Here is a 24,803-nt window from a genome sequence, read left to right on the forward strand (position 1 = left end):
ATCACAGATTCTCACCAGAGAGCAACAACGCTGAAGTTTGTACTAATTCTAGCATATCTATATAGATATTTCTACACATATATTTCTATACAACTCTGAAAAAAATTAAGAGAGCATTTAGAAATGATGATTTTCTTTGATTTTAGCAAATTAAATACCTCTGGAATATAATCAAGAGGAAGATGGATGATCACAAGCCATCAAACCACCAAACTGAACTGCTTGAATTTTTACACCAGGAGTAAAGCAGCATAAAGTTATCCAAAAGCAGTGTGTAAGACTGGTGGAGGAGAACATGATGCCAAGATGCATGAAAAAAACTGTGATTAAAACCAGGATTATTCCACCAAATATTGATTATTTCTGAACTCTTAAAACTTTATAAATATGAACTTGTTTTCTTTGCATTATTTGAGGTCTGAAAGCTCTGCATCTTTTTTGTTATTTCAGTCATTTCTCATTTTCTGTAAATAAATGCTCTAAATGAGAATATTTTTATTTGTAATTTGGGAGAAATGTTGTCTGTAGTTTATAGAATAAAACAACAATGTTCATTTTACTCAAACATAAACCTATAAATAGAAAAATCAGAGAAACTGATTCAGAAACTGAAGTGCTCTCTTACTTTTTTTTGAGCTGTGTTGAGGAATTGTTGAGTTATTAAGCTGAGAAGACGAGAAAGTGAGAAAATAAAGAACACAGGAGAGCACAGTGTGGATCATCACATTAAAAGAACTTTATTAGGAAGAGAAGAACTGATGGAATGTGTGCAGAGATCTTCATCAGTGAAACTAAACGAGTGAAATCAGGTAAACACTACTGACACAACCTATCTACTGCAGGATTATCCCCAGAACCAGAACCAGAACCAGGGCTGATCAGTGCAGGCGTGAGCCGGGTGAAGATGATTGGGTGACAGGTAGAGGTGTGGTCCCCAAGAGAAACCTGCCCAAACAGAGAGAAAGAGAGGAAAGGGGGAGGAGTTAAACAGCTTGATTTAGGATGTGTCATTGTGTCTTTGCTATCGTAACAACAGGGAAAGTACATCTTGCGCATCTCGAAACACAGAGCAAAAGTCATGTACTAATTCTCTTTAATTAATGATGGGTGTGTTTAACATATTTTGGGCGTAACGTGAAATAATAAACCAATCAGAGTGTCTCTTGCTCATCATTCTCTTTAAGAGTAGATCAGGTGAGCTCTGTCTTTGGTGGATTGCTATTGTAACGGTGCAGCTACCTGGACGTGTTCAACAAACTCTTCTCAGCAGAGGAAACTGAGCTGCTGGTTGACGCTGTGAAGGAGCTCCAGCAGCTCATTTACGGGAACAGCAATGTTATTTTATTTACTATTCTGTTTATTGTTGATGTAAAAGTTGGGTTTGTGCTGCTGTGTGTTCATGTGTGTGTAATAAGTGGGGGTGTACGCTCGGCTCGGCACAGCGCCTGTGTTACCGAGATAGCGATGAACGTCTGACTGTTGGCGTCTGTCTAGGTTGTATTCAGTCAGTGGAGCTCCTGTGTTTTCTGTTACCAAGATAAACAAGATAAAACTTCAGAAAATTACTTTACTTTTTTATTTCTGTCCCTGATCGGAATAAATGAAGTAAATATTCTCGATTTCTGTATTCTCCACTTTGCATCTTACAGCAAATGCAGACCAATAGGAATGGACCAATAGGAATGGACCAATAGGAATGGACCAATAGGAATGGACCAATAGGAATGGACCAGTAAGTGCATTTTCACACCTGTAGTTGTGAAAGTTTCTGTGATCCGAATTAGTTGATGAGTTTATTGGGTTTATTTATTACCTCTGTTTGGTGCTGGTGTGTAGGTCTGTCACGATACGATTTTTTGTGTACGATATATTGTCCCAGAAATTATTGCGATACACTATATTTTTGTAATTTTAAGACTATTAAAATGACACTGAACTAATAATAACAGAATAGCATAAAAAGGTAATTATACACTTTTCAAAAGACAACAAAAATTTAAATAATCATTTATTATAATTAGTTTGGGAATTATATACTTATTTCTTCACCTACTTTAGTCCACACTGTGTGTGTGTGTGTGTGTGTTATGGAGTCACAGTTATTGAAGCAGGACTGAATAAAATACTGTTTACTGTTATATATATATATAAATATATATATATATATATATATATATATATATATATATATATATATATATATATATATATGTGAACAAACATAAAAATAAAAACAATAGATGAAAAATATCACGATTATCAAAAATTGTTGAGGTCATGTTCATATATTGTACGATAAATCGATACTGTAGTTATTGGGACAGACCTACTGGTGTGAAAGCACACTAAGAATCCCCGTGTTGTGACTCTCACCGTCGGGTTCTCCGGTTCTAGATTGTGGGTTCTAGAACTCGTCGTGGTTGCGCTGGGGGTCGGTGGAGGACGGTTCCTGGCAGACGGCCGGAGTGATGAACTCCATCAGGTACTCACAGCGACTCGGCTCAGAGGTGGACGTCACCACCGTCTCCTTCCCACACGTCAACTTCACCTGAACACAGGTAACATATATATATATATATATATATTCACAGATCAATTAATTATATTCAAATCAATCAATTAATCAATCAACCTTTATTTTCCCTCAGTAATACAGCCTAGCATTTAAAACATAAAGAATATTAAAAAAAACCCTGAAAAATATTAAATGAAAGTTTTTAATCAGGTTAAGCTAAACTAAATAATACAAATTAAATAGCAAAAGCATTAGAAAAACAGTAAAAAAAAAAGTTAGATTTTATTTAACGAATAAACAAATAAAATAATTAAAAATAAAACAACAGTTAAAACAGTTGAAGTTAATTTAAATAAATAAAGTTGATTTAATTTGCTATAATTTGACATGGCAGATGCTGAAACTGTGAACAGTGGCAAAAATAAATATGTGAACTTCTTGGAATTTCATGTTTTTCTGCATGAATTTGTCATAGACCATATCAAATTCAAATGTATTGACAAATATAAATGTGTCTAAAATAATTATAACATAAAAAAGATCAAAACGATCGTTCACGTCTTCATTAAGAACAACCATAAAAATCTTATAGTACTGGTGGATAAAGAATAGGATCCTTTTCGGTCTGGTGAACTTGTATCATCATAATCTACAGAATAACATGGGAGTTTCTGTACATCAGCTCTGTAGAAACTCAGAGAGTGTTGGGTAATGCAACAGGACGATGACCCGAAACAAAACCCATTAGCTAAAGCTAAAGCAGTTCTGCAGGAGGAATGGGCTAAAACTCCTCCTGAACGATGTGCAGATCTGATCCACAGCTGCAGGAAACTAAAAACTAAAAACTACAGCTAAAAATAATTCCCTAAATCCTGGAGTTTTTTTATAAATCCAGTAGAGTATAAAAGGAGGCGGGACTTACGGTGGTGGACCTGTTAGGACCCTGCCAGCATCCGGTACCATGTTCATATTTCATCACCAGATACTTATTACTCTCAGGTCCTGCCCACGTTCCCCATGTCCTACAAAACACACACACACACCAAAAGACACACACACACACACACACAACACACAAAAACAAACACACACACACACACAATACACAGGATAAACTCTTTATTATAAATGCTTCATTTCAGAAAGACAATGAATAAGCAGCTGTCCCATCACTTTTGTCCACATAGTGTGTGTGTGTGTGTGTGTATGTGTGTATGTGTGTATAATCTTACCCGAGGTTGGTTTCTGAACCTCCATACTTGGGTTTCTGGGAAACGCGGTTAAACGGACACAGCCTGTATATATACCTACAGAGAAATCACTGTATAAATATAAACACATCGACTATATACATATATAAATATTTCTACATATCCCTACATATTTATGCATGTCTATATTTGTCTACATATCTATTTCTATATATATATATATATATATATCTATTTCTATATATATATATATATATATATATATATATATATATATATATATATATATATATATATATACACATTTTTTCTACATATCTCTACATATACTGCTATATATTTCTATATCTCTATATATTTCTACATATCCCTATCTCTACATATCTATCTACATTTCTCTATACATCTCTATATCCCTTTATATTTTCTACATATCTCTATACCTTTATATTTTTACATATCTCTATATATCTCTGCATATATCCATATGTCTCTACATATTTTTATATATTTCTACATATCTAAATATTACTACACATCTCTACATATTTTTATATATCTCTATATAATGCTTATAGAGAAGCTATTATTATTATTATTATTATTATTATTTGGGTGGTTTAGAACTCACTCGCTGGTGGTGAGCTCGTAGCACTGACTGTACAGGTAGGAGAACTCGCCCTCCGGCCCAAAATCAAACGAAATCTCTTTCTCTATATTCCTGTAGAGACACACAGATATTAATATTAATAACAGATCATTAATACAGTGTTATAATCTCACACAGAGTCCAGGTTTAGTTTTAACTCACCTGATCTGATCGTCCATATCTCTCAGAGCTCTCTCCGACTCCTCGAAGTTCTCCCGAGCTTTCTGAGCACCTGAGGAACACACACAACCCCATAATCATTACAATACCAGTCTGATCCAATATGATCTTAGTGTTTCAATAACCAGTATAACTCAGATACACAGTTTAGGGAAGATGTGCTGCTGTTTAAACGTACTGTATATAATCCAATATCATTGTAAAAATGAATAAATGTTTAATTAGGGTTTAATAACGTTTTGAACTTTGATCCCAAAAATAATCAGAGCTGCTTATAATCTGGTGCTCCTTATGTATGAATTTTACCAGTCAGGTATTAAGGAGCAGTAAAGACACTCCACTGAAGTACAGAGTTATACAGGAGTTTCAGTTTAGTTCTCCAGCACCGAGACTGGTGGAGCAGTATTAGCATTAGCCGCTAACCATGCTAAGCGCTACTAGCTCTTTCATCATTCAGAGGTGAGAATATTGAACTGTAGTCTGTGTGTTTACTGTGTTAAAACAAACTACATGAAACCGCTAGCTAATATCGCCCTGCCTTACTGGAAACACTCAGGGTTCCTCAGTGTAGCACTTTTGAGCGGCATTAGCTGCTAACTGCTAGTGGCTTGGTAATAATGCTAATGCTGCTGCACCCAGCCTTAGTGGAAATTTGGAAATCATATCTTGCTGTAAATAAACAGAAGAGCTTAACTCACCCAATTAAACAGTTTTTAGGAGATTAACATCCAGCACTCGTTTAACTTTGTTTGTTAATTTTTTTTTTTTTTTTAAGAATTACAGTTTTGTTTACTTAGCTTAACTTAGCTTTACAGGTCTTGCCACTGGGTGCTGAATTAGAAGGAAAATCCAGTGAAAATCCAGTGCATGCAGAATAAGAAACTGACCATCGATCAGGGCCTGAGTAGCATCATCATACGGTGGCATGGCCTCCTCATTTTCATCTTTCTTCTCTGGAGTTCTCGCAGTGGGAGGAGCCTAAACAGTAATGAATAATTTAAATATAAAAGACCCTGCCCACTAGATAGCTAGATAGGAATAGTTATGAATAAGAGCATCAGTAAATACACTATTCTCCACTTACCTTATCAACATCTTCCTCAGGATAATCATCATCTTCATCTTCTTCATCCTCCTCCTCCTCAGGGAGATCTTCATCGTTGGGGTATTGATCTGAGTCGTTATCGGTAACGGGCTCTTTGATCTCTTCAGGTGTAGCGTCCGCCGGCGCCGCGTCTACAGGCTGCGACTGAACACATTAACAAACACGCATTTATAGAGAAATAAACATAATATTAATATATCAATATATTGTGATAGTATATTGCTAAATTATGTATGTGTGGGAGGGGGGTGTATTGGCAAAAAATTAAGATAAATGTAATTTGAGATATATATGCTTAAATTAGGCTAACAAATCAGACTAAAATACTTTATTTTTTTGGCTTCAAATTTTACATAATCATAACAACTAGACTAGTGTTTTTTTACTTAAAATAAGGTAAAAATTCTTTTAAAAATATAAAATAAATAAAAAATACATATAAAAAAATAAGATCATTATTGCGTCACGATTCTCTAAATCCTCGATTCGATTTTTTTTTTTTTTTCGATTTTAGGGTCACGATTCTATTCAATTCTCAATTTTTTTTTACAGTAGAGAGGCCTATGCCAGTTTTAGATTAGTCTATGGTCAGTCATTGGTTTGATTCATCAGATTTACAATATCTTATTTCAAAAGGTGGGCTTGATATAAGTGATGCAAAGTGATACAAGTGATCTGTAATACACCACATTAGGCACTAACGGTCAAAGTTAAATAATTTAATTAAGATATATATGTAATGCCATCTAGTGGCTTTTTTTGGTAGCAGCAGTGTGCACTATTAAAACAGCAATGTGCAACATAACAAAATAAATAATAAAAAATACAGGAACAGTCATGTACAAAATAATAGAACAATTAGAGCCTTAACAAACTGAACTCTATCCTACTATAACAGTTAAACATGAAAAATAAGACTTTAAGACTTTTTCGGTCCCTGAGAATGAGAAGTTTTTTTCTTTAATAAAGATATATTATTAACTTTATCTGAGAGAAAGATGCTCCTTAAGGTACCAAAACTATTAACATATTTGAGGCTAGACAAAACAACTGTTATTTTTATATTTAAAAATTTTTCTTTAAGAAGATGAGAATGTTCACATGCTCGAGACCATGACATAATTTCAAACTATTTCGATGAAATATCGAAATCGTGACACCCCTACTTGAAACTAATAATAATTTTATAAGCTAAGATTTAGTTTAATGCTGTTCTTATCGTACGCATAATTTAGCCGTTTACATGCAATATGCTAAATATGCTATAATTCAGTTTTTGGAAAGTAGAGATTAGGTATTTCCCTGTACTCGATCCAATACTTTGGCGATTCAGTATAAAAATATATATATATGATTATTTTTTAATTATTACTGAAACAATGGTATTATAGTACAAAACGTACCATTATCACATAATAAATCATTTCTCGAAAGCGCTATATGTTTCTTTTCTTAAATAAAGTAAAACTTAAACATGTCACACAGTAATAATAGTGTAGTGAGGTTCATTAGAACTATAACTATTTACTATTTACTGTATTATAATATTATAATATCTCAGGGTAAATTTAATGCTTTTTAAAATAAGAATATTTTAATGTGTGGAGCTTTTTTTTTTTGCTTAGTGTGTGTATACTAGGGGTGGGCGATATGGCTCTAAAATAATATCACGATATTTTATGGTATTTCTGTGATAACGATACTCTTGAATACACTACTGCAACAAAATGAAAATTATATGTTATTACTGCATATGATACGATATGATATATGATATGATATGATACGGCACACCCCTAACTGAGATATTAAACAATACAATAATTTTATCAGATTTTTAACAGAATATCATGATACTAATAATACTAATAATAATGATGCACTCCATATATCTCCATATATCCAGGATTAAAGTAAAATAAATAATACTGGACAGATATAATCTGTCTCTAGTAGAGATATAATGGGAAATAATGAGAACAGTGTGATTTTTTTTACTTTTGCTAATAACAGTAAAAAAGTGTAGTAAAAAGTAAAATTATTACTCACCTCTGAGACATATTTATCCTTAATATTACTCCACACGCTCTCAAACGCTGCTGTATCCACCCGATCCACTCCTCCCAGCAGCGCCTGCACAGATAATCACACTGTACTTTAATATCAGACAAATATAACCTGAATAAATACAAATAAAATCAGTTTTTAAATTAGAATTCCATTTATTAAGGGAAAAAATAAATCTAAACTAATCTAACTCTGTGTAAAAATGTATTTAACCCCTAAATCTAATAACTTGACAGTTTCATGTTATATTGGTCTGATATTAACGTTTGTTTGATAATCTGAAAAAAATGTAGATATGAAACAGGTGAATAAAACCGGTTTACCTGAGCTTCAGCCTCCGACACAGAACCATCGGCATCCGAGTCCAGCTCCATATGAGACTGCAGCTCCACCACCGACACACTGATACACACACACACACACACACACACAGACATATTGAATAATAATTACTGCATGCATGCTAACGTTACAGCTGCAACAAGGTCTTAATTAACCCTAACTGATGCAGGGAGTAGCTTCTTATTTCTTAAACAACCACATGGAAAGACTCATAAAGAAATGTGATCTAAAAAAATGATCTTAAATTATGTTGACGGCACAAGATCGCTTAAAAGTTTTGGAGAAATAAAATCAACACTAGAACTCAGGGATATGTTGGTTAATAGTGAAAGTAAGAGCTTTACCACTCGCACACACTGCAGTGAAGGGAACTGAAGAGATTAAAAGGACTAAACAGCTGTGTAGCAGTAAGAAAAGCTCTTATCCGACCTCATGCTAAGAAAAAATGTGAAGCTCACCTGGAATTAACTAAGCAATTAGTAATTAAGATAATTAGTAATTACTGCATGGGTGATTAATAATATGTGTCAGCTGCAACACGTTATTATTTTACCCTAGCTGATGCAGGGAGTAGCTTCTCATCGGTTAAACAACCATGTGAAAAGACTTTGTCATCCTGTGGTTGTAAAAACAGTGGTTGTCAGTTCCTCGGTTTCAGAAGAGTGAAATTATTGGTTTGCATCAGCAAAGAAGAGAAAACATCTAAAGAGATTAAACCACTGAAATTACTAAAATCGATGTTGAAGTTAAGAACTTAACAATTTATTATTAAACAGTGGAAGAACAGTGGAGGAACATCATCTAGCAGAGAGGTGAATGATGCTAATCGGTGCATTATCACTTAAACGTTTGGTGAAATGAAATCAAATTATATAAAAACAGCATTCAGGGATATGTTGGTTAATAGTGAAAGTAAGAGCTTTACCACTCACACACACACTGCAGTGAAGGGAACTGAAGAGATTAAAGGGACTAAACTGCTGTATATTTTTTAAGAAAAGCTCTTATCAATGAAAATAACCAGTAAAAACAACTTCAGTTTGTTACAGATCATAAAGATCAGACTCTGGATCAGTGGAATAAGGTCATGTGAAGATCTGGTGAGAGTTAATCAAAGCTAACATCACACTGCGCTGCACTTACAGGCCATCAGCATCGTCATCCAGCTCCAGAAAAGCCTCCGCCATCTTATTTTTATCCTTCTCCGCCTGAACGGCAGCCTTCTGCTCTGTAACACACACCCCACAACCCCATTAAAACCAGTTCACACACACACACACAGAACCAGAACCAGTCAATTTTCTTTCTCAAAAACACTGAGTTTTTGGTTTCAAATGAACTGCAAAAAAGAGCAAAGAAGAGTAGACTGTGCTAAGTAAATATTTATGTTCAGTAGTTTTGTGTCTTGATTTTTATTATTATTATTATTATTATTATTATAATTTATTAGTTGCAAAAAATGGGAATATCGGCTTTAAAATGTAAAAAAAAAATAGTTTTAAACCTTATATAAAGCAGATTTCTCAGGTAAAGCGTAAATCAGTGTGTGTTAGGTGTGTATTTATATAGATCTGTAGCAGGGAGGCAGCAGTGGTGTGTTAATATCTGTAATAATGATGTGATTTGGCTGCAGTTACCCTCCCAGGCCTTCAGGTGGCGCTCTTTAGCCTCTTTCTCAGGCTGCTCCGCCGTCTCCTTAACCGTCCTCAGAGCTTCAACCTTCTCCTCCAGCTCCTTCTTACTGTTCTGCAGCTCATTCAGCTTATTCTATATATATACACACACACATATACATACATATATAGACAAATTAGAATATCATTCAAAAGTTACTTTATTTCATATGTTATATAGATGTATTAAACACAGAATGATCTATTTAAAGTGTTTATTTATTTTATTATTGATGATTATGAAGCTTACAGCCAATAAAAACTCATAAATCAGTGTCTCAGAAAATTAGAATATTATATAATAAGACCAATTGGTACTTTTCGTAAGCAGTGTGGGCAGTGTGCCAAGTCCTGCTGGAAAATGAAATGAAAAAATGAAAAGTTGTTATCAGCAGAGGGAAGCATGAAGTGCTGTAAGATTTTTGGGAATTTCATTTTCCAACAGGACATATGGTATTGCATATTAAGCGTTATAACTTAGTAATAAATGAATACATTTTATAAAATTACATGTACATACATGTTACTTCCTCAGTGTAAATAAATGCACTGGGTGCCAGCTGCTACAACAGGAGGCAGGCTATGCAGAGTCTATGTATATATATATATGTCTATGTCATTATCAGTACAGTGATGGCGGTGCTCAGAGCTGAAGCTAGTAGTGTTATAGGATGTAAACAGTGGTGTTTAATAATCTTCTTCTGCACTTTTTAAGTTAGTAATGCCTCGTTTTAAATGTCAGGGCTCTCCTCTCGGATTCTAGTAAGGAGGTGTGGAGCTACTTTGAGCTGGATAACGGTGTAAAAAGTGATTTATCAGGGTAAATTATGCTCCGATGTGGCCGCTGTAAAGAGTTCTGGTAAAAAGCACAAATTTACTGGATCTCTGAAAGCTGCAGTAGAGCGGAGGTGAGCTATTCTACCACGTTTAGTACTCTTTATCATGTTTTACACTGGAATTCTCCTTTAACAGCTCCTCAGATAAGAGTATCTAAATACTTCAGTACTGAGTACTTCAAATACTGAGTTTATATGTAACCTGTTTCTCCTGTTGTCCGTTTTTTCCTTCTTGAATGAGCTGCTGCTTCAGCAGGAATCCCTCTTTAGTGATCTCAGCCATCTTCTGCAGAACCTCCTGCTCCTTACGGCCCAGATCCCTGAGAACAGGCATAAGAGAGTAATTAACTACACTGTTCATATCCACATCAGAATTGCATTGTGTTGAAGGATTTTTTTTTTTTATAATTTTATTTATAATTTTTCCCATTTTCTCCCCAATTTACACGACGAATTAGGACTCCTCCCCCTATCACTAGTGATGCCCAAACAAACCAGGAGGGTGAAGACTAGCACATGCTTCCTCCGATACATGTGAAGTCAGACTCCGCCTCTTTTCCAGATGCTGCTGATGCCGAGTAGCATCACAGCGCTAACATTCGGAGGAAAGCGCAGCGACTCGGTTCTGATACATCAGCTCACAGATGCCCTGTGCTGCAGACATCACCCTAGGAGTGAAGTGGGGAGAGAGAGCGCCATCTACTGTACTGTACCCACCCAGAGGGAGCAGGACCAATTGTGCTCCCTCTGAGCGCCGGCAGCTTGATGCATGAGCTGCATGAGCGGGATTCGAACCTGCTACGTCCTGCTCATAGTGACAGAGCTTTAGACTGCTGAACCACTCGGCGCCCCGTTGAAGGAAATTTTGTAATATGTTGTAACATAAATGTTGGCCGTATTATTTAGCCCTGCGTATGATAGATGTTTAAATAGATGCTTATTTGCTTAAAGGTCTCATTCCAGTGTTTTTTTTTAATACATTTTAAAATGTCTAGCTGTGTCTCTAGTATAAATGAATAACATGTGAGCTGTTTTTTGTAAAAAAAAAAAAAAAAAAAAAAAATGTTTCTGTATAACCCTGCTTTAGATCACTAAATGAGAGTTTTCTTTTTTTTTTATATTTTATATATTTTTTAATAAATTCATACATGCAACTATATCGCCTCTGATTGGCCAACAGCACTGCAGCAGAGAACGCCTACCTGCTGCCTTCCTCCCCACAGTCAATTTTACAGCTCTAAAACTCAAAGGACAAAACTTTTCAGAGATACAGCCTTAGTTATAGAGGTATAGAGTGCTGGATAAAATTAACTCGAGCGGCGCCAAAGTCAGCTGTTCACAACAGGAGTGAACTATGGCACGAAAAAAGGTGATTTCTCGGAAAGAGCCAGACGTGTTAATAGTGTAATAGTCGGCAAGGTCGCAAAAATTACCCTAAGGTAACTTCTAAGCAACTGAAGGCCTCTCTCTTACACTGGCGAATGTCCTAATGCTAATATTCATGAATCCATCATTGAAAAAGACTGAAGAACAATGAAGTGGATGGCTGGTTGCAAGGAAAAAGCCACTTATCTCCAAAAAAGAACATTACTGTCATTAAATTAGTGGTTCTGTGGACGGATGAGACCAAAATATAACTTTTTGGTTTAAATTAAAAGCACTACGTTTGGAGAAATTAAAACAGTTACTGCATTCCAGCATAAGAAACTTCTACAATCTGTGAAACATGGTGGTGGTAGTAGTATCATGGTTTGCGCCTGTTTTGCTACATTTGAACCAGAACGGCCCAGAGAATTATATCAGGACAACTGACCATGAACTGAATCTGAAGAGAAGCTGGGTCATGCAGCAAGACAAGTAACTGCTTTAAGTTATTAAATTATAATACACTAGGGGTGTGACGAGACACTAATCTTACAAGACGAGATGAGACACGATATTGGGTTCACGAGAACGAGAAAAGACAAGATTTAAAAATAACATTTTAAAGAAAATGCCAAAAAAGAAAAATGGCTTGAAAACTAGAGTTTTATTTGACAAAATCATATAACTCAAACTTAACAGACTGGTTTCTCTCACACATTGATTATATAGGAAATAGAAATAATAAAACTTTTCTAGGTCTTATATAGAGCAAACAAAAAGTGCAAACTACAACCAGTCATATTAAGACTAGGGTTTGTGTGTTTTTTCTCCTAACTCTCTTGTAATTTAACTCTGCAGAACCATAACCACTCATATTAAGACTATGCTTGAAGTGAAACAGAGACAGAACATGTTTTTAAATACAGTACAGAGCTAAGGGATTAGTACAGCTGTCTATGAAGTAATATAATACAGGAAATTGACAAATCCTGCACCTAACAGCTGGGGTTATGCATAGGGCTCAGCCAGGATCTACTACTCACTCAACTAACAACAATAGCAAAACCACCACAATCTGATACTGGCTCGACAAGAATCCAGAAGCACAGCCTAACACTATGTTCATGGTCCATTGCCTCAACTGCCAAGTAACAGACCTACCAAAAAATAACCTATGAACAAACAGAATCCCTCCTTAATCTAAGCTCACTTCCTTTAACTATGGCAACAACACACTTACCTAAGCACAATCACACACAATAAATCACATTATAAGTTGCGTGAGCAGAACACAGCAACCACTACCATCTGATACCGGCTCGACAAGAATCCAGAAGCATAGCGAACTATGTTCATGGTCCGTGCCTCAACTGCCAAGTACTCAGACGTCTGCAAAAACTCATGAGACAAATTATTACAAGAGCAGGACCACACCAATCCCCTTCATCCAAACTTTAACACAAACTTCAGTGCAAGCTCTTCTCAGGGGTCATCAGGCAGGCACCTTCCTTCGTCAGTGTTTCGCTGAATTAGGCCCACGACACCTCCAGAAGGCTCAACAGTGAAGTCTGGCGTCCCAGACCTACCCCCCTCCAAGCTTGCTGTAGAAGCACAAACTCACTCCCTTCCCCACACAGCCTCAGCCCTTCTGAACCACAACCACTGACTAGATCTTTCAGCTACATCTGACAACTCCTTCACTACAGTCCTTAGCACACAACCTCTAATTCCGAATTCAGACAGCAGTCTTGTGGCAGACTTCGCAACAAAGCCTCTAGTACCTATCTCTACCGGTCTAATATACGCTTGCCACCCACGCTCTCTCACCTCAGCCACCAAGTCTGTATACTTCAGCCTTTTCCTTTCATAAGCTCCATCTACCTCGTCTTCAAACGGAACAGTCAGCTCTATAAAATACACTATCCGCTTACTTTCAGAGTACAACACTACATCCGGCCTCAAGGTTGTAACCAGAATGCACTCTGGGATCTGCAGTTTACTACCTACATCCACTAATAACTTCCAATCTCGTGCATTGACCCACTTACCAGCAGTTTTCAAGCACTGTGCTGTTTCTCCACTATGCTGCCCCTCACGCACAAACGTGATTACCCTACTGCAACCTACCATGGGCATGTTATTAACTTCTAACCGTTTCTTATCAAGTGCACCTGCAAGAGATCTAAGTACCTGATTATGCCTCCATGTGTAGCGCCCCTGGGATAGACTCACCTTACATGCCGACAAAATGTGCTTCAGCGTGCCACTTCCTGCACATAGCTTACAACTTGGATCCTCACCCACCCACTGAGCAAGGTTTTGTGGCGTTGGCAGAACATCATATGTAGCTCCCAAAAGAAACTTTATACGGCCTGTATCCAATCCCCATAACTCTCGCAGTCACGTGTAGGATTTACTTACAGTATTTATATATGGTTTGTTTCTTGTTGGTCTCTCTGTTACCGTTTATTGTTTCCACTGGAGCCAAAATGCAGCCAGACATACAACTTAAAAGTAGCAGAAGCATCTTCTATATCAGGGGTAAGTTATTTAATTAGAGTTCAGTATGGTCCAGTTCTCGTTTCTCCTTATATAGGCGTTTTTTCACGACCGTGACCTTGACAACACGGGTTTGATCCCGCGTGAGGAGCGGTGTGTTTATTTACTTATTTTTTTCTTACCGCGTCTGCACAGATCTGATTGGCTGAAGAGAGCGTTTGGTGATCTTACCCCACACGTGATTGGTCTGTGATTTACTGCGCCGCAAAGCGTGTATACAATTAAATCCTTCTCAGTAGGTTTGGGTCCGCCCCCGGACCGCGGTCCGCCCATTACTGACCTCTGTTCTATACAAATACCTGAATTTTCCTCTTCTGCTGAGGGCTGCTCTCACTCCCCAGCTACCCGCTGTATCGCTACTGGGTTGCCAGATCCCTCTTAAGTCCACACTAAACTATTTTTTTCCTCCCGCGAGACAGGTTTAAGCCTGATGAGAAATATCGTCACGTTTAATCTCGCGAGATCTCGTCACACCCCTATAATACTCTAATTTATTTAAAATTTAAAAAAAGTTTTTATCTTGATTTATATTTAATTGTTAATCTTACCTGCAGGTGTTTTCACATTTGGCTCCACTGTTGTACTCATCAGTAGTGTCACAGCAATCTAAAATAAATATATAAATAGTATTTACACACCCCTATACGGTGTTTTTATATAAATATAAACTATAAATAAATAAAGGAGTGTTGTGCGGCAGTTTCCTACCACAGATGCCGTCGTTGATGCGGGAGGAGGGGATGAAGGTGGGCCGGTAGCCGGAGTTCGTACAGTGGAAGCTCCCGTTAGGACAAGCAGCCGTACCTGAACACACAGCAGTGATTATATATATATATATATATATATATCATTATATATTATATTATATTTATTATATACAGCACAGTTCTGATGTTCTGAGCAGAAAGACTGAAAATCTGAACTGATCTGGGATCTGATACTGAACAGAAAGTGGAGAGATCAGGTTATAAACTCATTAAATCAGATATAAAGAGGATTAATCACAGTATGGGCGTGGCTTCAGTACCTGGCTCGTCAGACCCGTCCTTACAGTCACAGTAATCATCATTTACCCGGTCGAACGGGATGGTGCGAGACCCGTCCAGACAGGTGAACGGTTTATCCTCCTCGTAGAACTGTCGCTCTGCTCACACAGGAAATAAACAACCAGGTATATTAGTGTAGAAATTAACAATATTTATTTACAGACTCATTCTTACTGAATAAAGGGGCGGGGTTCACTGCTATTAAACATTAGGGTATTGTTTTATAATGATCTAAATCAATACAATACTTTGAATTTTGGTACCAATACACAAACTATACTCTTTTTCGATACCTGTTTCTTAATTGTTACCATAAAATACATAAAGAAAGAGCCGACATGAGTAATCTCACTCTTATACTGTCACCATGAGAGAGAGAGAGAGACAGAGAGAAAGAGAGAGATACAGCATTAGAGCGAAAAAGAGAGAGACAGCAAGAGAGAGCGTGACAGCGCACAAGACGGTGCAAAGGAGACAGAGTTAGAAACAGTGCAAGAAAGAGAGAGAGACAGAGCAAATGAGAGAGAGAGTACGAGAGATAGAGAGACAGAGTGAATGAGAGAGAGAGCAAGAAAGAGAGAGAGACAGAGCAAATGAGAGAGAGAGTACGAGAGAGAGAGAGACAGAGTGAATGAGAGAGAGAGCAAGAAAGAGAGAGAGAGAGAGCAAGAAAGAGAGAGAGACAGAGCAAATGAGAGAGAGACAGAGCAAATGAGAGTGTGCAAGAGATAGAGAGAGACAGATTGAATGAGAGAGAGTGCAAGAAAGAGAGAGAGACAGAGTGAATGAGAGAGACAGCATGAGAGAGAGAGCAAGAGACAGCACTAGAGAGACAGCGAGAGAGAGAGAGAGAGAGACAGTGAGACAGCGTGAGAGAGAGACAGTGAGACAGCATGAAAGAGAAAGAGCAAGAGCACATAAGAGAGAGACTGCGCGAGAGAGTGAGAGACAGTGCGAGAGAGAGACAGAGTAAGTGATATACTGTCACCATGAGAGAGAGAGAGAGAGAATGAGACAGAGAGAAAGAGAGAGAGCAAGAAACAGCATTAAAGAGAAAAAGAGAGAAGCAGCAGGAGAGAGCGCGACAGCGCACAAGACGGTGCAAAGGAGACAGAGTGAGAAACAGTGCAAGAAAGAGAGAGAGAGACAGAGCGAATGAGAGAGAGTGCAAGAAAGAGAGAGAGACAGAGCGAATGAGAGAGAGAGTGCAAGAAAGAGAGAGAGACAGAGCGAATGAGAGAGAGAGTGCAAGAAAGAGAGAGAGACAGAGCGAATGAGAGAGAGTGCAAAGAAAGAGAGAGAGACAGAGCGAATGAGAGAGAGAGTGCAAGAAAGAGAGAGAGACAGAGCGAATGAGAGAGAGTGCAAAGAAAGAGAGAGAGACAGAGCGAATGAGAGAGTGCAAGAAAGAGAGAGACAGAGCGAATGAGAGAGAGAGAGTGCAAAGAAAGAGAGAGAGACAGAGCGAATGAGAGAGAGAGTGCAAGAAAAAGAGAGAGACAGAGCGAATGAGAGAGTGCAAGAAAGAGAGAGACAGAGCGAATGAGAGAGAGAGTGCAAGTTCATTTATTTTCTTTTTTTTTATTTATTTATATTTACTTTTATATGTAAGATGTGTTAATGTATATGTGTATGTATGTGTATGTATATTATATGTATTTGATTTTTATTTTTTACCTTTTGTATATTAACTTCTTGTTTCATTGCTTTGGCAAAAGTTGTTAATTGCAATTCATGCCAATAAAGCTTTTTTAAATTGAAATTAAATTGAAATTGCAAGAAAGAGAGAGAGACAGAGCGAATGAGAGAGAGAGAGAGTGCAAAGAAATAGAGAGAGACAGAGCGAATGAGAGAGAGAGAGAGTGCAAAGAAATAGAGAGAGACAGAGCGAATGAGAGAGAGAGTGCAAGAAAGAGAGAGACAGAGTGAATGAGAGAGACAGCATGAGAGAGAGAGCGAGAGCAAGAGACAGCACTAGAGAGGGAGCGCGAGAGAGAGAGACAGTGAGACAGCGTGAAAGAGAAAGAGCAAGAGAGCACATAAAAGAGAGAGACTGCGCGAGAGAGTGAGAGACAGCACGCGAGAGAGAGAAAGTAAGTGAAAGAGAGTCAGAGATGGTGCGAGAGACAGAGTGAGAGAGAGTTAGAGTGAGAGAGACAGCGCGAGTGTGAGAGTGAGAGTAAGCTCGTGGTTACAGTACGGGTTTGATCTTACTGGACAGTGGAACTCCTCGTGGTCTCAGAACCTCCACAGCTGATCCAAATCCAACAACCAGGATCATCATTACCAACATCTGTGTGATACTCTTCATCTTCATCTTCATCATCATCACCTGCAGTCCTCCTCTACACACCTGAAGAATCTACTTATTATCTACACACAGAGAACCTGCAGTTAAAACACATTGTACACAAATGTAGTTATTAATTTTTACAGTATTGTAATGATTTTGGACATTTTTTTTTTTACATTATTTACTTGTTGTTTCCAACATGATCAACAATTAATTATTACACCCAGATATTTATTTTTATTCACTCTATCAATTTCAATATAATTACTTAACTTAACTCTTAATTTGTCTATAACGAATATTATAAAATTAGTTTTTCTTAAATGTAATGCTAGCTTATTAACAACAAACCATGTCTTTAAAACAATAAATTCCCTTTACCACTGAATTTAGAAGCAATTCCACACTTTCAAATAGTAATACAATATTATAAATATAAACTGGTACCATCAGCAAATAAAAACTCATTTTAAATTAGTATCATTATTAAAACAGACAACAATTTAGATCCTTTACTAATATCATTTAAAAACAGAGTGAAGAGTTTAGGTCCTAACACTGAACCCTGCAGAACCCCACATTTATCTATTAGTAAATCAGATTTGGAATTATTTATTTGAAATGTTTTGGTATTGAATATTAAGGGAAACTTTGAGCCATGAGTAAATACCACATCCCTCTTTATTCTAAGTTATTTAATTCATTGATAAGTTGTGATAAATACGGTCACATACTTATTTAATCTATTAATGAATCTATCTATATTATTTGCTTCTATACTGACTCTACTTTCCTGTGGAAATAATACATATAATGAATATAATAAGGCAGAAACTGTTCGTCAGATATTAGGCATGAGTAGAGAATTATATTAGATATATTTACTGATATAAATCTGTATTTAATTGTAATTCTATAATATAATAATATCTATAATACACCACTATTAATATCAGCTTATAGAACAGATTAGCCTAGCTTAGTTTAGCCTAGCTTAGCTTGTGCTAACAGGCGTTAAATCCGGATTTTACAGTAAAATAGTAATAAAATAAATATCTAGCACATCTCTCTCATATCTCACAGCGCTCCTGCTGTATATAATCATATAAACTAATCAATAATTTAATCAGAAAACACATAAAATAACCCGGAGCTAATCATTGATTACCTGCTTCCCTAGCGAACTCCGCTCCAGCCCTGTATCCTGCTCACGCGCACCGCGCTGTTCCGCTCTGATTGGTGGACGAATGGGAGGCGACGTGTTGGATTATGGGTAATGTAGTTCTTTTTGATGTCCGCATTATTTTTTTCAGTTTTTACGACGCTAATACGGCTATTTAAGGAAGTCCATTCCCGCCTACTATGATTAAATAAAAATATCCAGTACATTCTTTTTATTATTAAGTATACTACTATCTCATTATTTTGAGATAGTAATTCGTAATTTTAAAATACAATCTCATTATTATATATACAACATATACAATTTCATAAAATAATATAATATAATTACATAGTGTCTTAAATAATTACTATCTAAATAATTAATTAGTGATTTACTTAATAATAAGTAAAATATGTAAGCAATAAGTAAAATAAATTAACTGGATTTTATTTATTTTAGGTCGTGGGAATGTGTTATATATATATATATATAGCTACGAAATAAAATAACAGACCATTTTAAAATGATCAGTTTCTCTGATTTTGCTATTTTTAAGTATATGTCTGAGTAAAATGAACATTTCTCCTGAATTCCAAATAAATATATTGTCATTTAAAGAAATTGGCTTTTACCACAAAAATACTGCATATCTATTGAGATAAAAGAAATAAATTTCAAAATGTTACATAAGATATGTCCGGTGAATTATCTAATGTCTAAATGTATGGACTTATTTATTTATTTATTTGTTTGTTTGTTTGTTTGTTTGTTTGTTGATAATTCATGCTCATTCTGTGGATGTGTTAATGAAACGTTTGTGCACTTATTTTTCTAGTGTGATGTAAAAAACAGATTTTATATGAAACTGGCATCACATCTTTTTCTCCACCTGAACATTAACTACTCTTTTACACTTAAATATATAATTTGTAATTATAACAAAATCTCTAACCTAAGCTCTGAACCTAAAGGCATGTACTGGTTTTATTTTTATAGGAGCATGATTAAGCCAGCAGGGGGCAGAGCTGCAGTGTCTAATGGGTTTGCTGCTGAGTTTTAGTGACTGTCTGTTGTCCCGCCCCTTATTTAAAATAGAGATTTTGATTGGTTGTGCCGGTCAAATTGAGCACATGCTACAATTATATCAGTTTTGTACTGGTATAAAACTCTTTTATTAATAAAAAAAGTATGATTTATTTCTAGTTTTCTAAAATCCTTAACAGTAACAGTTGAATATTTTATATTATTTAAGTATTTAATATATTTCTAAAATTAGATTTTTTTGTTCTAATAGTAGTAGAGGAAAGAAAACGAGCGCTGTATGATCTTCATCACATTTATTACAAAAATCATCCTTTATTCGTCTTTTCAACACACTTTACAGTACTGAACAGTGAAAGAAAAGAAAAATATACTGATATATATATTTGTTTTATATATATAGCCATTTGCTTATTAAATGCATTTTATTCACAAAATGACACCTCAGTTCTCTCAGAGGACAACCTTTCATAAAAATAATATAATATAAAATAACTTGCACACATTATACACAATACAGCAATGTCATTTACAAATATTACAATCATTTTCTGGTGTGTATTTTTATTTTTTTTTTCTGTATATCGTCATCATCGTAATTTATGAACAAGAAACATATTAATTAAAGCCCAGAGAGTCGTTCCATAAAGGATTCTCACGAGAAGAAAGTGACTCAAATACAAATAAAACATATTTTTTATTATTATTATTAATATTATTATTATTAAGCCACATTCTTCCCCAGATCAGTTTGACTGTCGTCGTGTGAAATATCGTAAATCTCGTGAGCGTCAGCCGCCGTCGCCGCCGCCGAGCGTCGAGCGTCTTCCTCTGGCAACAGTTTGGAGACCGAGCCGTAAAGAGCGTCTCCCCCGTGCAACAGTAGTGATACTGCATCCCTCAGAAACACCAGCTAAACACCGTTATAACCCACGTCAGCCACCTCGCCACCTACAGCAAAATAAAGTGCTGGTACAGACAAGTCTTAGAATTCACCAAGGATTAGTCTAATCTCAAATACAGATCAAATATACACGAGTTCAGGATGGCGGGAGGGTCTTTATTCACCGTAAACCTGAAATAAAAAAGTTCAGGACGGGGGAGAGAGATGAGCGAGAAGAGAAGAAAAAGAGAGCGCAGGGTGCTTCTGCAAAAAAATCCGACAAATCAACTACGCTTCGTCACAACTAAAAGTGAAAAGTGAAAAGTGATACGCGATTAGTCGCCGCCGACGACAACGATCGATTTCGAGTGATCGACTCAAATTTACAGTCCAACATTACAGTATATACAAAAACAAGCAGTGATAAGTCTAATATTTATACTATTTTCTCGTAAATAGTTCCTCGATAATCCTGACCACCGACCGGCATGATACAAAAATAAAAACTGTACACAGACTGTTCAAAGAAAACACTTTCCCTTTGATATTCAAAAAAGAATGGCAGCAAGTAATCAATAATCGAAGAATTCCTTAATAAGAAACGATTGCTACAGTATCGTGTTAAAATGGCAAATAGTATTCGTTTGCTTAAAAGCGTACATTATTGATGAAAAGCCACGAACCAAAGCATTTTCTAGGGGAAGTTCTAGGGCAAATGCATATGGGAATGACGTCTGTTCCACCAACCAGATCAGATAGCCTTTGGGTTACAACCTACCTACTTAATCCATCAATTAAACAACCAATCATCAATCAATAACCTTAGGATTTACAGCCCAACTATCCACCAATTAGATGATTGATCGAGAAGTTGGGTTTCAGCTTTAGCTTCAATTAGTTGAGGTTATATCTCTACCATCATCCAGATAGCCTCCCAATCATTTAATGTAGGGTTACCACCTGACTGTCCTCCAATTAGATACCTAATCAGGTAGCTCTGAATTCATTGATTAGACGTTCATTCAGGTAACCTCAGGATACAGCCCAACTATCCACTAATTGGATGCCCTGCCAATCAAGTAGTTGGGTTTTAGCTTTAGCATCCATTAGTTAAGCACACAAGCTGGTAACCTTTTAGTTACAACCCAAACCAACATCTATCAACTAAAAGCTTGACCATCAACCAAGTAGCCTCCCAAACATTTAACGTAAGGTTACCACCTGACTGTCCTCGAGTTAGATTCCTAATTAAGTAGCTCTAGACTCGTCAACTAGATGTTCATTCAGGTAACCTTGGGTTACAGCCCAACTATCAACCAATCAAATGCCCCACCAATCAAGTAGTCATGTAACCCAACCATCAATCCATCAACTAAAAGGTCTAGCTCTAATATCCATCGATTAGACACCCAATCATCAATCAATAACCTTAGGCTACAGTCCAACTATCCACCAATTGGATGCTCAGTCAAGTAGTTGGGTTTTAGTGTTAGCATCTTTTAGTTAAGCACACAAGTTGGTAACCTTTAATTACAACCCAAATCAACATCTATCAATGTGAAGCTCAATCCCAATCATTTAACGTAGGGCTACCACCTGACTGTCCTCCAATTAGATACATGATTAAGAAGCTGTGGATTTATCGACTACATGTTCATTCAGGTAACCTTGAGTTACAGCCCAAATTTCCACCAATCAGATGCCCTACCAATCAAAAACCATGGGTTACAGCTTCCGTTAGTTAGATATCTCAACCCCCTATCCATCAACTAAAAGCTTTAGAGCTTTGATATCCTTTGATTAGACCCCCTACAATCCATCAATTAGACAACTAATCATCAATTAATAACCTTAGGTTACAGCCCAAACTATCCACCAATTGGATGCTCAGTCAAGTAGTTGGGTTTTAGCTTTAGCATTCATGAATTAAGCACACACGTTGGTAACCTTTAATTACAACCCAAATCAACATCTATCAATGTAAAGCTCAATCCCAATCATTTAACTTAGGGTTACCGCCTGACTGGCTCTGGATTTATCGACTAGACATTGATTCAGGTAACCTTGAGTTACAGCCCAACTATCCACCAATCAGATGCCCCACCAATCAAGTAGCCATGGGTTACAGCTTTCTTTAGATACCTCAACCCTTAATCCATCAATTAAAAGCTCCAGCTCTGATATCCATCAATTAGACTCATAATTATCAATCAATAACCTTAAACTACAGCCCAACTATCCACCAATTGGATGCTCAATCAAGTAGTTAAATTTCAGTTTTACCTTCCATTAGTTAAGCACACAAGTAACAGGTAACCTTTAGTTACAACCCAAACCAACATCTATCATCTGTAAGTTCAAATTTATAACCTTACATTTTATCTCTACCATCAACCAAGTAGCCTCCCAATCATTTAATTTAGAGTTACTACCTGACTGTCCTCCAATTAGATACCTAATCAAGTAGCCATGGGTTACAGCTTCTGTTAGTTAGACACCTCAACCCTCTCTTCAATCCATCAACTAAGAGCTTTAGCTCTAATCTTCATCAATTAGACACCCACTCATCAATCAATAACCTTAGGCTACAGCCCAACTATCCACCAATTAGATGCTAAATCAAGTAAGGATGGAGTTCAGTTCTACCATTCCCCAATTTGATATTCAGTCATGTAGCCATCGGTTAGAGCTTCTATTCCTCAACCATCCATTAACTAAATAACCCTGGGTTACAGTCTTAACATCCATCATCTAAACCCCAAAGTAACCTTGAGTTGCTGCCTGACCATTCACCAAATATACGCCCAATCAAGTAACCTTGGGTTATAGCCCAACCATCCATTAATTAGATTGAGTTACAGTTAGAGCATCCACACATTAGATGACCAATCAATTAACTATGGTTGAGCACTGCTTAGGCATCCAATCAGATAACCTTGGGTTATAGCCATACCATCAATCAAACAGACACACAATCAAAAAGCCTTTTATTTAGATGTTTAGATGCTCAATCAAGTAGCATTGGTTTACAGTCCTCCACAGCCCTACACACTCAAATAAGTCAAATAACCTTGGGTTATGATCCACTGATCAGATGCCCAGTCAGGATGACCTTCAGTTACAGCCCTACCAACCACCAGTTAGATTATGTCAAGTGTCAAGCAACCCTGGATTACATTTCAACTAGACATCCAATCAGAATGAGTTAAGACTGGGTTATGCAGCAATACTATCCCCCAGTTAGATGCCCAATCAGAAAAGGATGGACTTCATTTCTACCATCCCTCAATCTGAAGTAATGCTGGATTACAGCACTGTCAAATATCAACTACACATTCCATCAATTGGGTCTTACCAAACGCTATTTAGATTTTTGATTAAGTAGTTTTGGGCTGTAATTAGATGCCTAATCAAGTAATGTTGGGATAAAGCTCTTATATCCACTAATTTGATACCCAGTCAAGTAGCTTTGAGTTACAGCCTTGGCATCTACAAATGAGATACTCAATCAAGTAACTCTTGTTTACATCTCTGTTAATTATCCAGTGACATCTTATCAGGTAACCTAGAGTTTTAGCCCTACCGTCAACCAATTAGATGCCCAATCAGGTAAGCATGGCGAATAATCCTCAAAAGATCCTAATAAAGTTGCCTTAGGTTGGTGCCCGACTATTGCCCAGTTAGATATCCAATCTAGTAGCCTAGGGTTGCAACCCATCCACCCACCAATTAGATGCCCACTCAAGTAACTCTTGGTTACAGCTCTGTCTTCTATCGACTAGACCAGCGTTTCTCAACCTTTTTTCTATCACGGCACACTTTAAATATATGCGAGATGTCAAGGCACCCCAGTTTACGGACGGGGGGTGGGGG

The 24,803-nt window shown here is 36.7% G+C and overlaps 1 protein-coding gene and 1 long non-coding RNA gene across 4 annotated transcripts; both read right to left on the bottom strand.

Annotated features, from left to right (window-relative positions):
* Positions 1–712: 712 nt before the first annotated feature.
* Positions 713–19,102, bottom strand: prkcsh (protein kinase C substrate 80K-H). Of its 3 annotated transcripts, none has more exons than XR_007438138.1 (18): positions 19,010–19,102; positions 17,763–17,936; positions 15,530–15,646; positions 15,211–15,306; positions 15,051–15,108; positions 10,781–10,898; positions 9,707–9,836; positions 9,213–9,297; positions 8,051–8,129; positions 7,710–7,793; positions 5,640–5,804; positions 5,443–5,533; positions 4,538–4,607; positions 4,358–4,447; positions 3,748–3,822; positions 3,438–3,537; positions 2,327–2,548; positions 713–945 (listed from the first exon to the last, which is right to left on the bottom strand). XR_007438138.1 is itself a non-coding variant. In XM_022667179.2 (18 exons), exons 2-17 carry the CDS (start codon positions 17,875–17,877, stop codon positions 2,405–2,407), a joined length of 1,617 nt encoding a protein of 538 aa, XP_022522900.2. In that variant the 5' UTR covers positions 17,878–17,921; positions 19,010–19,102; the 3' UTR covers positions 713–945; positions 2,374–2,404. The 3 variants fall into 3 exon arrangements, 2 of the variants coding, with proteins under 2 accessions (XP_022522900.2, XP_022522899.2); XM_022667179.2 differs by having other exon boundaries at positions 2,374–2,548; positions 17,763–17,921; XM_022667178.2 differs by having other exon boundaries at positions 2,374–2,548.
* Positions 19,103–20,326: 1,224 nt separating this feature from the next.
* On the bottom strand, positions 20,327–24,723 carry LOC111191641 (uncharacterized). Its single transcript, XR_007438153.1, has 2 exons — positions 23,363–24,723; positions 20,327–21,890 (listed from the first exon to the last, which is right to left on the bottom strand). It is a non-coding gene; the product is annotated as an uncharacterized LOC111191641 (long non-coding RNA).
* Positions 24,724–24,803: the final 80 nt, after the last annotated feature.

The sequence above is a fragment of the Astyanax mexicanus genome, chromosome 3 (genome assembly GCF_023375975.1).
Source record: "Astyanax mexicanus isolate ESR-SI-001 chromosome 3, AstMex3_surface, whole genome shotgun sequence".
Lineage (NCBI taxonomy): Eukaryota > Metazoa > Chordata > Actinopteri > Characiformes > Acestrorhamphidae > Astyanax > Astyanax mexicanus.

What these genes read in the sequence shown, in the direction of transcription:
- prkcsh (XM_022667179.2), bottom strand. Translation starts at nt 17,877, where the DNA reads ATGATGATGAAGATGAAGATGAAGAGTATCACACAGATGTTGGTAATG. An exon ending in ACGAGGAGTTCCACTGTCCA is followed by an intron (nt 15,647 to 17,762) that starts GTAAGATCAAAC and finishes CTGTGTGAGCAG; the next exon opens with AGCGACAGTTCTACGAGGAG. An exon ending in CCACCTGAAGGCCTGGGAGG is followed by an intron (nt 9,298 to 9,706) that starts GTAACTGCAGCC and finishes TGTGTGTTACAG; the next exon opens with AGCAGAAGGCTGCCGTTCAG.